The sequence below is a fragment of the Epinephelus fuscoguttatus genome, linkage group LG11 (genome assembly GCF_011397635.1).
Source record: "Epinephelus fuscoguttatus linkage group LG11, E.fuscoguttatus.final_Chr_v1".
NCBI classification, from domain to species: Eukaryota; Metazoa; Chordata; class Actinopteri; order Perciformes; family Serranidae; genus Epinephelus; species Epinephelus fuscoguttatus.
In genome coordinates this window covers 22,093,999-22,114,510 of record NC_064762.1, presented here as the reverse complement: position 1 = coordinate 22,114,510, position 20,512 = coordinate 22,093,999, and the positions used below count along the sequence as shown (strand labels likewise).

Sequence of the window (20,512 nt, the reverse complement as noted above, 5' to 3'; positions counted from 1 at the left end):
ACAACCTGCCACCTGTGTTCGACACTAACTAAGGCTCACAGACACCAGACATTACAGGTTTAATGATGCCTTATTAAAACAGTACCTGACTCATTTAGAAAGGGAAAATATGTGGTGCTTGATGATAAGTGAAACTGGCTTATCTAACTTTTTCCACAACATCTTTCTGTTTTAGCGCAGCCCAGGGCAACACCAGTGTGACCTGCAGTACACTGTACAGTATATAACACAAATAGCTTTGGTGCATAGGCTCAATGGGGAAGTAGGTATAGTTTCACAACTCTCTGTTCTAGATGTTTACCACACAGGGCTGGTTGTCTGTGCACAAGCTGTCACCACTATAAGCACTGTTTGTGCACATGAATCTGCCACTGTCAAACCCCCACAGCACCGCTCACCTGAGCCGACAGATCATGGATGGTATGGAGGCACGTAATGACTGGCACGTATTAAGTTAAGTAATTAATACTGAGGATTATCATGGCCAATAGTCCCACATGACATTTTGTTAGTTTATTATTCAACCTGCTCCGCCGCCGGTATGTGCTTATAAAAGAGATGCAGCTGAGTGGAATTTCCAGCCGCTCCACGGCCATTGTGTTTAAAGGAGCCATGAGGAAGAACCCACTTACAGGAAAACAAAAGATACACCTAACAAAAGAAGCTGACAGGAAACAACGACAAGAACTCAGGTGTTTTCATGTAAGAGCTCTGTCATGAGGTGCACACATTTGTTTACCGCATGGATTTATGATAGGATGTGTGAGCTGCAAACAAATCATTAGTTATTTAGATTTAAAGCAACATATTTTTACAGGTGAGCTGAAAAGGGCTCATTAAATCACTTAACCTCTACTTCTACAGGTATCAGACGCTTAAAGGCTTTTAAAGGCTTTTTTCAAGGTCATTTTTAACCAAATTCGAGACTGACTTTAGTAAAAATCATTTTCTTATTCAAGGAATTGAAGTGTTAAGCTAAGTATATATGTAGCTCCATGCAGAGGTAGCTTTTATATAGGAATATGGTCATGAGAGGGAGTTAGGTTAATCTGCATTTTGCCAACAGGTAAGTGCAAGTAGAAAGTAGAAAGACAGTATTAGGTTCAGTGGCAGGTTTAAAGATTTGTGACATCATAAATGTGTAAGACATTTTACGACTTTTTAAGGCCTTATACTAAGAAAACTTAATTAAGGACAATTCAAGACTTCTAAAAAAAACTTAATTTCAGATATTCTAAGACTTTTTAAGGCCTTACACTAAGCAAACTCAATTAAAGACAATTTAAGACTTTTTAAGGCCTTATATTAAGAAAACTTAATTTAAGACTTTTTAAGGCCTTATACTGAGAAAACTGTATTGAGGACATTTTAAGACTTTTTAAGGCCTTACACTAAGCAAACTTAATTAAAGACAATTTAAGACTTTTTAAGGCTTATACTAAGAAACTTAAAGACAACTGAAGGCTTTTTAAGGCCTAACACTAAGAAAACTTAATTTAAGACATTTTAAGGCTTTATACTAACAAAACTGTATTGAAGACAATTTAAGACCTTTTAAGGCCTTATATTAAGAAGACAATTTAAGACCCTTTAAGGCTTTATATTAACACATTTTAAGATTTCTTAAGGCCTTATATTAAGAGAACTTAATTTCAGACATTTTAAGACTTTTTAAGGCCTTATACCAAGGAAACACAATTTAAGACATTTTAAGACTTTTTAAGGACCTGTAGACACCCTGATAAAATTAATATTGCTTCTTCTGTCTGTTTGCACGTCTGAAAATCTTTAATGCTTTTTGGAAAACGTGAGCTAACAGTGCAGAGCAAACCATGGATAACGTTCATCATCTTGTGTGGTGCGTTCAGGTGTCACACAGATCACTGATGCTCTTGAACACAGATTAAAATGAAAAGAGTGCACTGTCCAGTTAGTTTTCTCCCATTTTATTACAAAATAAACAAACTGCTCATATTAACTAGACAGGGCTGTGTAATTACAGTTCAGGAGTAGAGGAACAGTTTACAGCAGATGAAGGATAGGAGGAGATAAATAGAGAAAACTGCTTCACGACATGAAGAAGCAAACCTCAGAAATCAAAAGGATAAAGCTGCAGTTTGTGTTATATATTACATTTTTATATGGGCTATCAGTTTTCTAACAAATAAAAGGGATGTGATTAGTTTGTCTCTGTACAATTGGAGGTCTCTTTGGGACACAGTTTACATTTAGTAAATTGAATATTAATTTTAATCTGCCTGATTGCATCAAAAAGTTTTTCTGTGGCTATAATTAAAGGCCACATGCATTAAAAAAAATAACAAAAACATATTACAATACAAATACAATCATCGCACAGATAAAGTTTGAGAAACCGTGAAACAAAGCAATTTGAATGTTCAATTCTTCGCCCACAAAACCAGGTTCATGTGACAGAGAGGTAGAATTATTTATGGATATTGAACATGTTGAGAGAAAAGTTTGGCACTCTCATAGAGGTGGTGTTTGTCCCAACCCCTCCAGAGGCATGCGGAAAGAAGCAGAATTACTGAACCAATGACTCAGAGACATAGATTTTTTTTTATATCAGGCACAGAATCAAGAATCAGGAAAGTAAACTCTATATGGTGTGCATATTTGTCTAGATAATGGATAAATACAGGACGAATCAGAATATAGTACAAATTAAGGCACTATTCAACAAGAACTTCAGCTCAAATACAGCTTTTTTTTGTTTGTTTTAAATCAAAATGTTCCAGCCGCAGTGAAGCTTCAGACAATTACAACACTGTTGTTAAGCCTACGATTCAGCTCAGAACTTCACACTGACCACCGACCTCCCCAAGATCTGGATGTCATCAAAGGGAAATAGTGCCAGGATCTGAAAGACAAGGAAACAGAAAGTCAGATTCTGCTGATACCTTCCCTAACTGTTCATGGCTTTCCCCACCAGATGATGGGAAAAGCAAAATATCTGACACACAGTATTAAGTATTACAGTTAAAGTCAAGGAAGTAAAGGTAACTTGAAAATGAATGCAGTTTAACTCTCATCCCTCCAGCTCACAGCACTCAGATATTATGAAGAGTGGAAACTTACAAATAAGCCTCCACAAAAATAGCATTTTAAGTCTTGTGTGTGATTTATTCTTCAGGGATTATACTTCGGGATTTATCCTGGCTTCATATGAGCTGAGGAAATCGCCACTCATTGCTAGGCCAATTTATACAATGTAAAATGCCACAGGCTTGTGCTAATAGTGTTAGCATGTTGTATTTGTTTGGAAAACATCTTTAGTATGACAGTTGTTTTGTCGGTGAGTGCTGTGAGCTGTAATGGAGCCAAATTATGTACCATTACCTTTGTTAAATGTTGCTGTTGTCCCTGGTTTTATATGAGAAGAGGAAAAGACCGCTAGCTGCTGGGCTAATTTATACAATGTAAAATGCCACAGGCTTGTGCTAACAACGTTAGCATGTTGTATTTGTGGGGAAAATGTGTCCGAATAAAGACAGGTGTTTGTCTGTGAATGCTGCGAGTTATAGTGAAGCTGATTTGTGCACTTGTGTTTGAAACTGTCGCAATTATGCCATGTTTAATGTGTGTTTAATGTGTGTTTTGAATCAAGTGAACTTTACAGCACTTCACAGAAACCTTCGCCGCCAACTAGTGTTGTGGATGTGTCACTGCAGAGTGACACAGACACACCACTGCACAAAGCTCACAAAAGGTGTAGGCAATGTGCGTAGGCTACGGCATAAGGTCTGCTGCATGAGTATAAATCCCACTTAAGGAAGATTGTGCCTTTGTAGTAGCTGCTCCAAAGCTTTGGAACATCCTTAAACTGATACTTTTTTTTTAAGATACTTTTATGGGCATTTTTTGCCTTTAATTGATAGGACAATGAAGTGTGAAAGGGAGGGAGAGAGAGAGAGAGAGAGAGAGAGAGAGAGGGAGAGACATACAGCAAAGGGCCACAGGCTGGAGTCGAACCCGGGCCGCTGCGGCAACAGCCTTGTACATGGGGCACCTGCTCTACCACTAAGCCACAGACGCCCCAAACTGATACTTTTAAGACACATCTTAAAATGTACATGAGTTTCAATGGCCGTTGGTTGTTTGTAGTGATTTTAATATTTTAGTATTTTCTAATCTTTTTTACGTATGTAATCTTTGTCACCGCACTTTGGTCAGCTGCGCTTCTTTTTAAATCTGCTATATAACTTGATTTTGACTTTGATTTAAGGCAGGGTAGATTTAAGACTTTTTTATTGCCACTTGAAATAAAATTTAAGACAAATTTCACAAAACCAAAACTAAAAAAATAAAACATGAACTGACATCAGTTACTTAGGGTTAGGGACAGTTTTGCACAAATGTTTATTGTAACATAAAATATGATTTTGTTGGTAGGTTTATGGGCGAATTTGGAAAAACTTGTAGCATAAAAGACTTGTGTGCAAAATCTTGTACCAGATTCAGTCACGCAGAAAGATCTTGGTTAAATAGCCCATTCTCATTGAATTTGCTCATCCCTGTGTCATCCAGGGAACATCCGGGGTTCTGCTGTCCTTATCTGATTTTAAAGATTTTACAATGCAGTGTCAGAAAAAAATAAAGATCCTGATTCATAAAATCGTACTTCCCATGTCAAAACATTTGTAAGACTTGTAAAAGATTGGTTTAAGACATTGTTTTACTAATAAGGGCCTTATTTTTAGATTAATTCAGTGCCTTTTAAGACTTTTTAAGCATCCACGAAAACCCACTTTGTGTGAAACAAATCTCATGAGAAGAGAGTGTTAGTCCATCCTTCACACTTTACATGCATTTTTTGCATCTACTATGTATTAATACACATTTGTAAGTATTTCTGGAAACAGAATAGTGGGTGTAGGACGGACTCAAATAAACTGCAGTGGCTGTGTGTATATTGTTATAAGGGAACATGCCAGCCTCACTGATGCGTCTCTGTGGCACAAAGGAATAAATATGTATGTGGTGGTCCATCTGTGCCATTTCCACTGATGTACCTTTAGCTGTCAATCACAAAAACTTACATCATCGTTGCCGTCGGCCAGATCCAGCGCTGTTTCATCCTCCATGTTTCGCAGCATTGTGTCCGCGCCAGACTGGCAGAGGAGGTTGGCGATGTCGGCGTCCTGTCTGCCCACCGCGAGATGCAGGGGCGTGCAGCCGTTGAACATGGCGGCATCCACGTTGGCGCCTCTGCTGAGCAGCAGCTTCACCGATGTGATGTCATGCAGCTCAGCGGCGAGATGAAGAGCTGTTTTGCCACTGGTTCCTTCCTGCGAAGGGTGGAGATGGAAAACAGACATAAGAGGAGCTACACACATTTCTTTTAAATTTGCATCTGCAAGCTTGACAGAAATGACACAGTAAGCCACATAATAAAACTAGTAATAATAATAATGATAATAATAAAGAGGATGTGAGGCACAGTGATATGTTAGGTCAATGATTTAAACCGAGAGGAATGTCTGGGGTAGTTTCGGGACCGACTGCCATGTCCCCTTCCATCAATAGAAAGTTAAGAGAGACTGGCCAGCCCCGGCCTAATCATATCTCAAATCTAATTATGTCTCCATGAATCCTGCAGGACGCTCTGAGCTCAGCTCATATCACTATCAGCATAGCACAGGTGCAGCAGATTTATAGACAAGAACACAACATAAGGCCAGGCGCAGTAAACACAGTTTGAAAGGGATAAGAGTGATTATAAATACTGGCACATTGCTGGATCGTATGAAGGATACTGGAGGGAAACCCGACCCAGATGCTAATTAAACAAACTGTAATGTTTTCATCCTCTCCTCCACTCTTCCTCTTCAAAACATATGTTCAGAGAGACGGTTTATGATGTGTTGCTTAAATGTGACGAGCTGCAGGTGGAGGTTTGTCATCAGGGGCAATTTGAAGCACTAAACAAAACTCTAATACTCGTAAAGTAGCGCATTGTTATTAATAACTATAATAACCCATATGATGCAGTGAAGTAAGGAGTCATGTCACAGACTAACCTGGATATTCAGGTCTGCTCCCTTGTTCACCAGGAGCTTGATAATGTGATGTTGCCTGTTCAGTGCAGCCAAGTGAAGACAGGCGAGACCTGCAAGTACACACCTTGTTTGAAATGCAGAACACGAGGTCCATTTCAGGTCAAAAGAGACTGAAAAATTTATTTTAAAAAGTTTTTTTTTTTTTTTTTTTTTCAAATTCTAGCATCAATCTAAGACCATGAAGAAATTCAACCATTGAAACTGCTGCTGCATCTAAACAGCGCTGTGAGACCAGAAAATACAGCCTCACACTCCCATGTGATTTGTCCCGGACTGCTGAAGCTAGACGAGCTACACTACTCAACATTAACAGATTCATTTCACCTTCGGTGTTTCCTTTAGTGCTATATTGGTTAAGCAATAACAACCAAGTTAATTATTTCCTTTAAAGAGCGGACAGCATTAAAGACAAGTCTTAAATGCACCAGAAGGCCATGTCACATTTGGACACACTAAAAAATCTAAGTTGCACAATCTGGGAAGTTCAGCTTCAGCTACCCACAGACAAACAGTCACACAGATGATGCAAACACATCAAAAATATGCCCTTAAATAACAGCAGTAAATTATTGGCTGACGAGGCCCTGCTGCAGTTAGTTGGTCTTTTTTCTCACCTCTCCAGTTCTGGGTCTCGAGGACCGGTGCCAGCTTGCTGGGCGAGACCTCTCTGGTCATTTCGGTGGCGCACTCCGTCTGCCCGTGTTGGCAGGCCACATGAAGCGCTGTGTTGCCCTCCTGGTCCTGCAGCTCCAGACTGGCCCCTTTGTCCACCAGGTCCTTCACCACATTTGTGAGGTTCAGGTAGGTGGCCAGGTGCAAAGGGCTCTGAGGATCAACAAAGAATCTTTTAGGTCAGTTATCAAGCAAAAATACCAAATATATAACATCGCACACATTCTTTTTATACTTTATACTGTGAACTTTTGCACATTTCTGCCCAAAGCTACCACTTCTAAAAATATATATTTAATAAAATATGTATTTTTTAATACTTTTTATTTATGAATCCTTATTTACATTCAGTAAGTGCAGAAACAAACTAAAAAAAAAAAGTGAAAAAAAGAAACATGAAAAGCAGTACATACGGGAAAAAAGAGACAAATATGAGGTTGTGGGATGTTTAAGAAGTTAAAGCAAAATTTCCTACTCTCATTGGCTCAACAAACACACAGTTTTCTCCACCTTTTTTCTCCTGATTCTTTCTTAAGTCATATGTAATAGGTAATTTGTTCCAGCAGACGTAAGCATTAAATAGTATGAACAAAAAGGCGAGTGGGTCAGTTTTTCTGGAGCAAGTCTTTTGTAACAGCTGTTTTGTAACCTGTTTACTTGCTGCCAGCAAGATCTTTAGTAGACAGGTATCATCTTTACTTAGTCTGTCAGGGATAGGTCTGAGATTAAAGGGATGTGAATGTTGTTTGTGCATATTTTTTTATAGTATTTTTGTTACTATAGTGTTTTTCTATATTAATATCTCTTGATTTTTGCAATACTTGTTTTCATTGTTACTTTCATTTTCTCTATATATGTTTGTGTTATGCACCATTTATACTCCAAGGCAAATTTGTTCTATGTGAGAAACTACTTGTCAATAAACAGTTTTCTGGTTCTAGCTGCTTATATGTTAGGACTTGCTGTTTTCTTCTGATTTGTGACTCTGCAAATTTAATATCTGGATTTTTGGACTGCTGACTTGAACAAAACAAACAATTTTCTGTAGTGAAAAAGACATTTTCACTATTCTATGACATTTTATCCACAAAGCGATAAATCAAACAATGTTTAATTTATTGTTCTATAATGACAGTGACAGTTATTTATTTATTTTTATTTATTTATTTATTCAACTTATATTTAACCAGGTAAGTCCCATTGAGATCAACAATCTCTCTTCTGGGCAGACCTGGCCCAGACAGCAGCATGCAAAAAGTTACAGCCAAACGACCACACACTAAAAAACATAAAAGACAGAGTTGCAGTCCTTATTACATTTTTTTTTATATAGCCAATGTGTCCATATTTACCACTGTATACAGAGCACGCCCTCAGTGTTCAACACAATGGAATGCATCTCTTTATGGTTGATAGAGAAGCCACCACAGAAATAGCAGAAAAGTACATTTTGAGTGTTTTTCATCATCCTGTGTTGTTGAATATGCACACGCAGCAGTACAGAGACCAAAACAGGACCAATAAGTCATGGTGACAAATTCGTGACGAGGTTGGTCTGTCAGGTGTGTCCACTATGCGTGCACTCTATATGTTACACAGCTAGCATGCTACAGCTAGCTACACATGACATCAAACTTTCCATTTAGAAACTCTATCCGAAATCCACTGTAAAGGCTTCACTTTTTCAGTGAACTCAAAGCAAATTTCTGACCAGGCAAAAAATAAATGGAGGGAAGAGTTTTGCAAACACATCTGAGATCATGGAGGTTCTCGTGGGAATGAATGGACTTACATATGTACACAAAGCCATGTGGAAATGAAGCATTAACCCCACACTGCATTTCCCAGAATGCCTCTAAACAACCCAGAGAGCACAAGCCTGTTGCATTCAGCTGTTGGTTACGTATGAATGAGACCACCAGAGAAATGTTTCCCCTGAGACATTGAGACTTGCACTTTTTGTCCAAAACAAACAAGTGGTTGTGGTTGCACTGTCATCTGATCTCGAAGTTACTGTGGGTTTTGAATCTGAGATATATGATGGCTTTAATATTTGAATATCACTTACCATCAGTAAGACTGAAAAACATCTGTGCACCACACAGCAAACTGCACAAAATGCATCATCACTGCCTGTTTTCTTAATCAGTATGTAAATGTCTGACGGGGGGATTTTGTTTTAAAACCCTGAAGGGGTACAGAAGAATTCCTCTGCGAGGTCCTAGAATGACTACTCAGAGGAAATTAGGCAACCAAAATGGCTCAGGCTAACTGAGTCACTGCATGAAGTGCTGAGTCGTAGCTTCAGATGTTTCCTTTTGACAGTTCAGTCCCTTTGCTCTGTCTTCACTTGGGTTTCTACACCAGCAACTGACATCTCAAAAGGACTGGAACAATTCCTCCACCCACATCCACACAAGGATACACTCCACAGCTCCCTGTGGTTCAATTTCTACAGGAGGTAAGAGGAGGGGAGTTTCCATTCAAAGTCCCTCATGAGCTAACACAGGAACCACCCACAGTGACGTCCCTGAGAGAGGACGGACTGCCAATAAAGAGGAACAACAGCTCCCTGGAAGTGCTGAGATATAAATAATGCCACTGTTTCCACAATCAAGATACCGACTATGAGGAAGTCACTTTAGATTAAAAAATTCCAGTACAAGCTGTGGTGTGTGTTTGAGGAAAGTGTCACGTTGCGCTCACCTGGTATAGATTGTTCTGGATGTCCAGGACTTCTTTTGGGAATAGCTGTATCAACTGTTGGGCGATGAATTCCTCTTCATGGATTATTGCTAAATGCAGGATTCTGCAGGAGTGGCACAGAAAAATAAACATTTTTATCCATTATGCTTGCAAAAACTTGCAAGCTTACTTTATCTCACATTGAGCAATCCACCCACAAAAGCAGTAGTAGAGTAGTGATGAAAAAAAGGCTGCATTTCAACAGGAGACAGTAAATGTTGCCTCAGAATTTTCCTTGGTATTTATCTCAAGCAGCTACCTCGAAATTTAACATCTAGTGGGCTGAATGGCAAGATTTAGTGATCGGGGGGGGGGTTGAGCAATTCAAGATTTTTTTAGATTACATTGTATAGCGAGCTGTTCAAGTACAGTGGCACATTGAAACCATGTATCAGTAGGTGCATCCTTGGAGGCTTTAGTTGACATAACAAAAACACACTAACCTCAAAACTTGAGTGGGAAGTTGTAGCAAACAAATGTGTGCAAAGAGCAGGAAATGGCTCCGAGCATTAGTGCTTAATTTAGACTTAAGTACAACAACACAAACAGGGCCTCGACTGTGAAAGGATTTTAACAAATTAAAGTGAAAGTTGAGCTTCATGTTGCGTCAAACTGCTCAAATGTCAGAGGCTTTATATCAAAGCTGAAACTGATTTCTGATCACAGAACCAGCAGGAGGATGTTCCTTTATTAGTGTGCTGTGAAACGCATGTTACTGCAGCTACTGTGCTCTGTTAAAGATCAGCAATGAGTTTAAATGTCATCGAACTATTCAGAGACAGACAGTGTGGGATCAAACGCTGCCACAACGTCTCGCTATGCAGACATTTCATCCAGTCAATGACAAAACTAGAATTCTCATGTTAAATAATACACATTCGTTTTATCTGTGAATTAAAAAGAACTTAAGTGACATGAGTGGTTTGTTGTGATGATGGTATTTTGTAAGCATTTAAGTCTGCAGTACAGAGAAGCCACTGAATGCAACTATTCAATTCACCCATCATCACTGAAAGATTATATATAACAGTGTGTTGTCTGTGTATTGTTACAATCACAGTGAAATGGAGGGCATAATACTTGTGACTGTTCACTGCATGCTCAATAAAATTTACTTGACTTATCTTGCATCACACTTGCTTTGAATTTTTCACACCCAATTCTCTGGATGTTTTTTGAAGAAATGAAAATAAAAAACAACCAGTTTAATCTGAAAATAGCCATGTTTGCATTTACAAGAATAACTTCTTCTTTTAAGCTGAATAAAATCAGCTATTGTTAATCATTCAAAATGTGTCACTTGGACACAAAAAGTACATCAGCAGTTACTCACGATGTGACACAACCAGGATATGGTGACAAAGCTTAAAATTCTGTCAAGATAAACATCATTCTACTTTCTTTTTCTTTCTTTTTTTTGCAATTATTGCGAGTAAACCACGACGACACCAACATCACCAATTCTGTGTAAATGGTTATGAAACACTGCTCTGACACAACTGAATATTTTCTAATAAGCAGGAACTGGTCATGTGTGCAGAGGTTATGTATGCAGTGAGTCTCTAAATATAACTACAGCTGAATAATTGTTCAGTTGCTTTTTTTTGTCAATCGCAGCCTTGCAGGATATTTTACTGAAGACACAGCTTACAACTTCTTGACCTTAACTGTCTAACATTTTTGGGCCTTTTCGCCACCACATTAACAACTTGTGTTTTAAACTCAGACTAGTCGACTAGTCTAAAAAAAACACGCAGACAACAGTCAAAATTTAGCGCAATTTAATCTATAAGGTTATTAAACATCTGAAAATAACATATATTACAAAAGCCATTTAAAATCGTTAATCAAATTTTCCAGAACCCAAATTGTTTGTTAAATGCCGCTGAAATGTGTGCCACTTTGCACATTATCCTACAAAACATGACAACAACTCACTAAATAAGAGTTATCAAACACAATTTATTGAAAACAAATATTCTTAAGGAAACTACTCCTTTTGGAACTGTGCCTGAAAACTGCAAAGGCATTTTCACTGAGTGAACGCAATGGTATAAAGTAAGTATAATTTTGATAATAAGTTTAACTGACTAGTATTTCTGGTTGGGGTGGGGGAAAAAATTATATAGAATAGCATTGCCGTACTTTGTGTAGCAATGTTGTATTGAAAATGGATGCCAAGTATCAATTTTTGCAAAATGCAAATACAAATTAAACTTTTGGTAGCCTTCTAGAATAATAAAATCAATCGTTTTTTCAGTCCACTCGATACAATTTTCTTCAAAACAAATATTAAAGTGAGAATGTTTTTCTTACAACTCTATCTTATTAGATAAAACAGATTTTGACAAAGTTTTCTTTGGGGAAATAATAAAAAAGGCAATTAATTGCAAAACATCACAGTTTATGTTATCACAACACTCAGCACATTGCAAAACATTTAAAAATGGAAAATTTTGTATCGTGATTAAAGAATTGTGATAATAACGCAATTTCTAGTGCAAACTAGTAAGGGTGGTGGGGGGAAAAAAATCGATACAGCACAGTATCGCAATATTTTTGTGGGGCATTATCGTATCGTCAAAAAGTGCCAAGTATCATTTTTTTTTATGACATAAATCATTAATATGATAAATATAAATTAAACTTACCTACTGGAATATAATAATCAATTGCTTTTGCAGTCCACTAGATACATTTTGCTGCTGCAAAAAAATGACTGAAGTGAGATGAACAGACTGAAAACTCTATCTTATTAGGTAAAACAGATGTTGACAAAGTCTTTTTTTCATGGACATTGAAAAAAGGTAATGAATCGCAGTATATCACCATATGTTTTATTGCAATACTAAGCATATTGCAACATGTTTAAAATCACAGTAATATTGTATCGTGACTTAAGTATTGTGATAATATTGTACTGTGGATCCTCTGGTGATTCCCACCCCTACTGGCTAGTGAGGGTATCAATGTTAAAATGACTAGTCGACTCACAGTGCACAACCCTAGTGGCAGTCCTTAATATAGCCTAACTGAACCAGTGTGCACCAAGCACAGAGAAACTTCTACACTCACACTTGTGCTTTTACTGAAATTTTAAACACCTATACACCTGGAAAAAGCTGAACTGAAGGAAAGCTAAGTTAAAATATCTGTAATCCATCAACTGATGATTGAGTTCACTGATGATGTTTCTCACGAGAAAGTATCAGAAAAAGTCGTTGAATCAGTTCAATGTCACCGTCAACTGATTTAAATGTCTGCAGACTGATGGATCTGCCCTGCCAACTCGTCAGCCCTGTATGAGCAACCCTCTTAGTGTGAAAGAGACTTCCTGGTTTGAGTAAGACTTGAATGAATAAGAACTAAAAAATCCCACGGGGGGAAAAAAAAAACAATGTTTGTATGATTCTCTCTCAGCCTAAGCAGCACACAGTGTGTGGTGTGTTTCAGGTGTTTTTTTTCTCCCCCTCCCAGGTATCTATAGTTAGGGTGTGAGAATGAAACCATGTGGCCCCAACGACCAGCAAGCGGAAATGAAAAGAGGTCAGAGACACAATAACACTTCTACAATGCTGGGACAACATCAATCGCTGGATTACACACCAGAGGCTGCAGGAGTCATTAGCGGGCCTGCTTTCACGTCAAAACAGACTGATGACACGGCAACAAAAGATGAGTGGGTCACAGAAGAAACACGGGCTGATAAGTGTGTGTGGACTGTGTGCAAAAAAGCTGCAGTTTCATTGACTCAAACTGAGAAATGAGCAGCAGCAAACAGCCACTGCGACAGCAACTGACATTTATAGATGTCTGGTGTGATGGGGAAAAAGAGAAAGAAAGAAAGAAAGAAAGAAAGTAAGACAGCAGCTAGCGAAGTGTGGGATCCACCAATAAAAACATGCACACACTGTCCCATCCTGATCAACAAGTTTCTTGGATCAAAAGTCATCCACAGTGCTGCTGCTGCTGCTGCTGCTGCCGCCTCACAGCATGTGCTTTGTCTGAGCTGCATGGGGAAGTCCAGGCCTATCTGTTTCACTTCTGTTTTCTCACTGAGAGACGCCTCACAGGAGTCCGTCCACATTCATGACAAGGACAAAGTTCATGTATAAAAAAAAGAAAAAAAAAAAAAAAAAAAAAAAAAAAGAAGGCTGCAGTATCACACCGCTATGAAATCCCCTTCAAAACCAGTATCACAGGAAGAACTGGGCCTCACATTCAATGTCATTTACATTAACTTCCACTTAAAGGTGTTTTAAGTTCATCATCTCCAGTGGATCTCTGTCATTTAAGGTCATTTTTCACGCAAATATTCTCCTCAGACTTCTCAAATGTAAGGATTCACTGCTTTTTTCTCAGTTTTATACCGTCAAATGTGTAGGTTTTTATTTTTGGGGGGGATTGGGAGCACTCTACCAGGGTCAAACACTTGATTTCCTGCATTCTGGTGATTATTTATGCACCATTTTGGCTCCTTTCTGCATCAGTTTGCAGTGTGAATGTCTTTAATTCTGTCAAAATTAAAGTCTTATGCTGCTTTTCTGTTTTTCATTTGGGTGGTAGGATGCACATGTTTTAAATTTTGAAATCTAGACCTATGTATATCATTGTAAATGACATATCTTTGGATTTTTGGAACTTGTGAGGGGGCATTTTTCATTATTTAATGTCATTTTATAGATAAAACAGATTAAATGATGATTAAAAATAATTAGTAGTTGCAGTCCTAACCATTAGAGCTACTGATGTTAGAAGAAAGCAGCAGAAAATGGGGGTTAAATACAATACAGTAATGGACAATTTGAAAATAAAATCAAGAAAGCTAGTAAAAAAAACACAACGCAGTTTTGTCTCATACTGCAAAAGTATTTCATGTAAGATATCTTATACTGGTGAAAAAGTTGGTTAAAACTCTGCTAACTGGAGGATAAAATGCAAGGCACCATGTTTTAGCCTTCACCCAGCAGCACAGGGCCTTTCAGCAAAGCTCAGAAAATATTCATTTTTAAGTAAAAAACTGATAAAAATGAATAAAAACATACGTGTCTCCATCTTCAGTGATAGTCGTGAGCAAGTTCTCCTCCTGTTCAGAGAGTTCAGAGCTCTGTGCTTGCTCCTCCTTGGCGCTGGAGAGCGTGCAGCCCCCCACTATCTCTGACAGACTCTCCACCGTGATGGACGAGGAGCCATACGCCGAGTCCAGGCGCTCCTCCCCGGTAGAGAGTTTGTCCCTCGGCCCGCTGAAGTCGGCGCTCGGCTCCCGGGGCTCCTCTGACTTCAGCATGGAGCGGTACGAGTCAATGCCCGAGTCTGTGCGGCTATCCTCCAGCAAGTCTTCTTTCCTACAGTCGTCGCTCGCCATGGTGAAGGTGGTGCTGCTGATGGTGCTGGTGGCCTCGCTGGGTTTCCCCCTTCCCTCCTTCCCCGAGTAAAGGCTACTTAGCGGGTGTTGTCGCCGCCCGGTGCTCGGTGATGTGACCGGACTCCGAGGATAGCCGCCTGACACCTGAGGAAACCACCGCTCCTTTGTGAAACCAGAGGAATGAGCCGCTTCGTTTCATGCCACTAACTGATAATACATTACCCTCGGTCACTTTTTATCGATTATAGATTTTAGAAAAGTTTCAAACTTCGGTACGGTCATTACAAACTTCGTGAAAACGGGTTGGAAACGAGCGAGAAGAGGCGAAGCGGCCGCCCGTCGTCTAGATATCCGGTAACAGCATGAGCTCCAGGCGGAGAGCATATGAGCAATGAAAGGCGATAAGCTGACATGTGAAAGGCGAAGCTGTTTTTGTCACGCGGGGGAATCCCCAGTGCGCGTGAGCAAACACACACACCCATATACATACACCACGCGCGCGCGCACACACACAAACTTCAATTGGAGGAGCGTCAAGGTCCAACCGACAGTCACAGTAACGGCGGAAGCGGGGTGATTTTCAAAATAAAAGTGTATTTGAAAGTACCTTAACCCTTCAGAATCATAAATCATTAACAAAATAAAATTAAATACAATTAAATTAAATCAAATAAAAATAGAATAAAATTAAATAAAAATAGGATAATTTATTCTGTGTTATCCAATAAAGTGCCCCAGGGAAGACGTTTTTCTATAGGCTGATGCAAAGTTAGCATCGCACTGGTTCCCTTCTCAAAAAGCCTATGGGATTTTTCCATTGGATTTTGGATAATTTCCGAAAATAAACTCTATGGCAAACATTAATGATAGTTTTTTTTGTTAAGATATTTTTATGGGCATTTTTTGCCTTTAATTGATAGGATAGTGAAGTGTGAGGGGGGAGAGGGAGAGGGAGAGACATGCAGCAAGGGGCCACAGGCTGGAGTCGAACCCGGGCCGCTGCTGCAACAGCCTTGTACATGGGGCGTCTGCTCTACCACTAAGCTACCGACACCCCAACATTAATGACACTTACATGTTTTGTTCAGTAAGATAATCTTTACTTTCATGATTATTGATGTCTAAATGCAATTGCTAGAAGTACAACACTAACGTTAGGCTATAAACAAACTACACTATAGTCTTTTGACCTAAGTCACCACCATAACAAGGTTTACAAGCGTGTTTGGCGTGGCTCAGCGTTACATTCTCTGGTCTGATTTAGCTTCTTATTAGCAACCGCCTTTTTCAAGCTAAATAGAAGCGCCAAAGTTCGCAAGTGGGGTATATACTGACATAAGTCTGTCATTATTTCAGGCATCTAACCAAAAACCTGTTAAAAAAAAAGGCACTGACTTTGAGACGAGGGACCCGTGAGGGGTAAAATGCTAACTCATTTCTGGGTTTTGGGACTCATTCCAGGGGCACTCTATGGATGTCGAGACTTAATGCAGAAATCCCCCAATAGTAAAATGGCAATAAATGGTCTTATGATAACTGTTTTTCAATAAAGTGATGCTTTAAAACACATTGCCTCTATATTTTGAACTGTATCTGTGTTATCACGACTCAAAATACACTTGATTTATGTAGTATTCCCAGACAACAGTATATTGAAAACCACCTGATTAATATTTTTTTGTACATAATCAACAGAATACAATATAAGCTGATTATATTATTACTGATATAAATTTAGAGCAGTATTTCCCCATTTAAACAGTACTTCCCTACTTATCATCAGGTGACATTCAGACCCACCATCCACTCCAATAGACAGATATTTTTGAAAAATTCCTGAGTGAAAGCTGGAAATCTTTCACCTGATATTTTGACACGTGTTATTAATGTAACATCTCATGTTTACTTTAAACACAGCTTAAACACAAGTTATGTATTTTCACAATATGATTTAAAGACTGAAACATGCCTCGGACTTCCTAATTGCCTCACAGTTGTTCATGCTTGTTAAAAAAGGGGGCTCTACTGCAGTCCACTTTAGATGAGGTGGAACACTGTAATTGGCTTATAGACATTCCAACAAATAAGTCTGTGCATTTGGGTGGAGTCAGGTGACAGTAATCATAGATCTAAACATCCTAGAAAAGCGGTGTCCATTGGAATAGACAGGAGATCAGAACATATTAATAAGTGGATTATGTACTTTTCCAGACAGTGTATTAAAAGCTTTGAAACAACACACAGATCTTCATGCTGGGAAATAAAAGTTGTACAACATATATTTCAATACAATAAAATTAAAAAAAAATAAAAAATCAAACAATTAGATACCATGAATGATCAGCATTTTTAAGATAATCCATCATAGTGAACATCAAGTCTGCTTTAATGTTTGTCAAAGTTGCATTATTGTTATGAGGTTGGATGGATGACTGGCACAGAACCAGAGACCGAAAGTGTCAGTGGCCCCTGGCCTTCACTTTCAAAATGACAAATTAACACGTGTGGACCAGGAAGAGACACAGAAAGACCACAAAGAGACACAAAATGACATAAAGATGCCTACTGATTAAGAAACGTGCAGCAACAACAGCCACAAAAGAGGTGAAACTACAGCAAAGTCTGTGTGTCTTGCTCCTATGCAGGAGAGGGAGGTGGTGCGGCCTTTTGCATATCTATGCCCAGGGGTCACTGTCTCATAATCCACCCCTGAGGTCACAGAATTCAGACCTCTCAAATCAGTGTGTGCTTAAAATACATTCCCATGCAACAATAATGTAGCACTGACAAAACGTGTGGTCAAAATGATCAGCAAAAATATTAAGTTTACATGTTCATGGTTTAGTGAAAGAGCTAAAACTTGCAAACACGCTTACGGGATCCTTTAAGCCTTTAGGGTCATATAGTTCCATAAATACATTAACTTAAAATCAAATGCTGAACCTGTGCAGCTGTGCCAGGCAAAGTTAGCGTCTGTCAAAACTTAAGACTGTTGTTGTTGTCACGTCTCAAGTAAGTCAAGTCTGTCACAGAAGCCATGTTCGTACAAGTCCTCATTTTCATAACTGGCTCTGATTCAAGTACCGAAATAACACAACAAATACTTTCTCCCTTGAACTTCCCTTGAGTAAGCTGTATTCTTCAACCACACACATAAGTTTTATTTTCTAAAGCCATAACCGGAAGTCCTTATCTGTACGGTAGCGGGCTTGTCACTGGTTGCAGCATGAAACCACACTTTATTATTCAAGGGATTTTAGACCTTTTCCTGAGAAGTTACAAAACCTGAACAAACAGGTTTTCATAATCTTGTCCAATTTAATTTGCCATTGACACGGAACGATTGTCAGTGCTGCAGGTCGAAAATAAGCTCGTGGAGGAGCAACTGTAATGTCAATCTGCACTTGGACATACAGTATTATATAACTTCACAGCATGCATGCTTGCTCTACATACTCCAGTATTTTTCCATTGATACAATCACACAATAACTTCATTTATCTGAATCTAGAGGGGGAAAATGTTCCATTTGTTCCCGTATTTTACGCACTGGGTTGAGCTTGTATACAGGAGAAGATAATGCACATAAGCACAGGTTTAAAGCTGCCATTTCTGACCTCCCAAAAGTTCAGGAATAACCCAGCTATCATTTCTTGTTTCCTTTTCTGTCATGAAAATGCTTGTTGTGGTTTGGCCGTTAGAGGGCTCACTTACATAGCTGCTGCTGAGGGCCAGATTCATCATAAATATAGTCCATAAAACAATACTGACTGTCAGAGAGAAGCCTTTACTGCTGCCAAGAGCCGCCATCTGTTTTCATGTCATCTACTGTTATGTTTACTTAATCCATTTTGTGCCAGCAGTCCAGTCCAATGTCCATACTGTGGGCTATGATAAACAGGGACGTGTGTGCCAGGGTTGTAAGATAAAGGGCTCCTGTGTAAATAGTTATGTTTACAGAGGAGAAACAGAGCTGGCAGGAATGTGGGGAATTCTTTAATACAACGCTCTTCATCTTTTTCTTTCTGTCTGTAATCATAAATATGAATTAAGTCTAATGGGTAGTGGTATATAGAATTCTGACTGAACTTCAGTCACCTGCTGCTCACAAGGTATCACCACAAGAAAAACACAAACCACTTCATGAACCACTCGAACCAAGTTTGGTCTCAACTATACAGTTTGAAAGTGACGTCGAGCTCTGACATTTTCTCTACATTTAAATTTCAAGACACGATTATAAACAGTGGTAGATGTTCCTGTAGGTGGCATAGGAAGCCATAGGGTGCCATCTAGGGGAGGTAGGGCGCCAAAATTGAACATAAGGGGAATGTTTGTGTGGTGTAAAGCTGTATTCACGGGCGGCACGGTGGTGCGGTCTCGCCTCACAGCAAGAGGGTTGCCGGTTCAATCCCGGGCCTGGGAGCCCTTCTGTGTGGAGTTTGCATGTTCTCCCCGTGTCAGCGTGGGTTCTCTCCGGGCACTCCGGCTTCCTCCCACAGTCCAAAGACATGCAGATTGGGGACTAGGTTAATTGGTGACTCTAAATTGTCCGTAGGTGTGAATGTGAGTGTGAATGGTTGTTTGTCTCTATGTGTCAGCCCTGCGATAGTCTGGCGACCTGTCCAGGGTGTACCCTGCCTCTCGCCCGATGTAGCTGGGATAGGCTCCAGCCCCCCGTGACCCTCAAGAGGAAGAAGCGGTTAGAAAATGAATGAAAGCTGCACAAGCGACACAGCAACAGTGGGACCAGCTACATTATCGAAGAGTCGCAGCTGAAGTGTTGCTCAATCACTCGTTAACGTAGTTACGTTGTGATGGCTTGCATGTGTTTGTTACTTGCCTTCTAAAGGCTGTATTGGTCCAAAAACTATCTATGTTTTTGATCAATGTCTGAGCCCCATTTTAGCATCACATTTCACCCCACATTGCATCTCTGTGTGCACTGCAATGCACAAAAAGCTGGCATAGCATTTGCTAACTAAGCTAAATAACTCAGTACTACAGCTAGAATCAAAAAGCATATGATTGGTTGGTGCTTCACCGCATCATTGGAGCGCTGAAAAAAGTCGAGGCTAGCTCAATTTTTATTTGTACAATGTCACACCTGTTCGCAGCAACCAACACATTGTCACTCCGACCTCGACACATTAACGTTTGGTCATGGACTTTCCACGTCCAGATACAAGGTGCAAGGTACCCTGGGTGTGTTGGTTGTTGCCATTCTGGGACGCCGTGTCAAGTTCTGCCTTTTACATGCATTGCCTTCTTTCAAAATACACTTCTGTTTACACAGATTATTTAAAGTTTATATACACTCTCTTTCAAAATAAAAGCACTATGTTGGAAGAACACCGCAAATCGACATTTTTTTTTCCCTCCAACAACAAATGCATGTGGTTAGGTTTAGGAAAAAAAAACAGGGTTTGGCTTTGGAATCTTACAGGATGCTCTCTTGGGCAAAAGTCTGTGTTTGTTGGACCCGTCCACTACCCCACCCGCTTACCACAGTTGCACTTTTACTGCCTTAACTTTTGTCCTTGTCTCGCCGCGTTTCCCCTGACGCCACTGGGCGCTGTTAGATTATAACACCAACCTGCCGCGCATCATGCCGACATTAAAGGATGCCTCGTTTTTGTTGGTTTCTGAC

General features: G+C 39.5%; 1 protein-coding gene across 1 annotated transcript; it reads right to left on the bottom strand.

Annotated features, from left to right (window-relative positions):
• Positions 1-1,930: 1,930 nt before the first annotated feature.
• On the bottom strand, positions 1,931-15,322 carry nfkbie (nuclear factor of kappa light polypeptide gene enhancer in B-cells inhibitor, epsilon). The gene is made up of 6 exons (XM_049590242.1): positions 14,543-15,322; positions 9,459-9,561; positions 6,695-6,905; positions 6,042-6,130; positions 5,061-5,309; positions 1,931-2,881 (listed from the first exon to the last, which is right to left on the bottom strand). The coding sequence occupies exons 1-6, from the start codon at positions 14,860-14,862 to the stop codon at positions 2,813-2,815; spliced, it is 1,041 nt and encodes a 346-aa protein (XP_049446199.1). The 5' UTR covers positions 14,863-15,322; the 3' UTR covers positions 1,931-2,812.
• Positions 15,323-20,512: the final 5,190 nt, after the last annotated feature.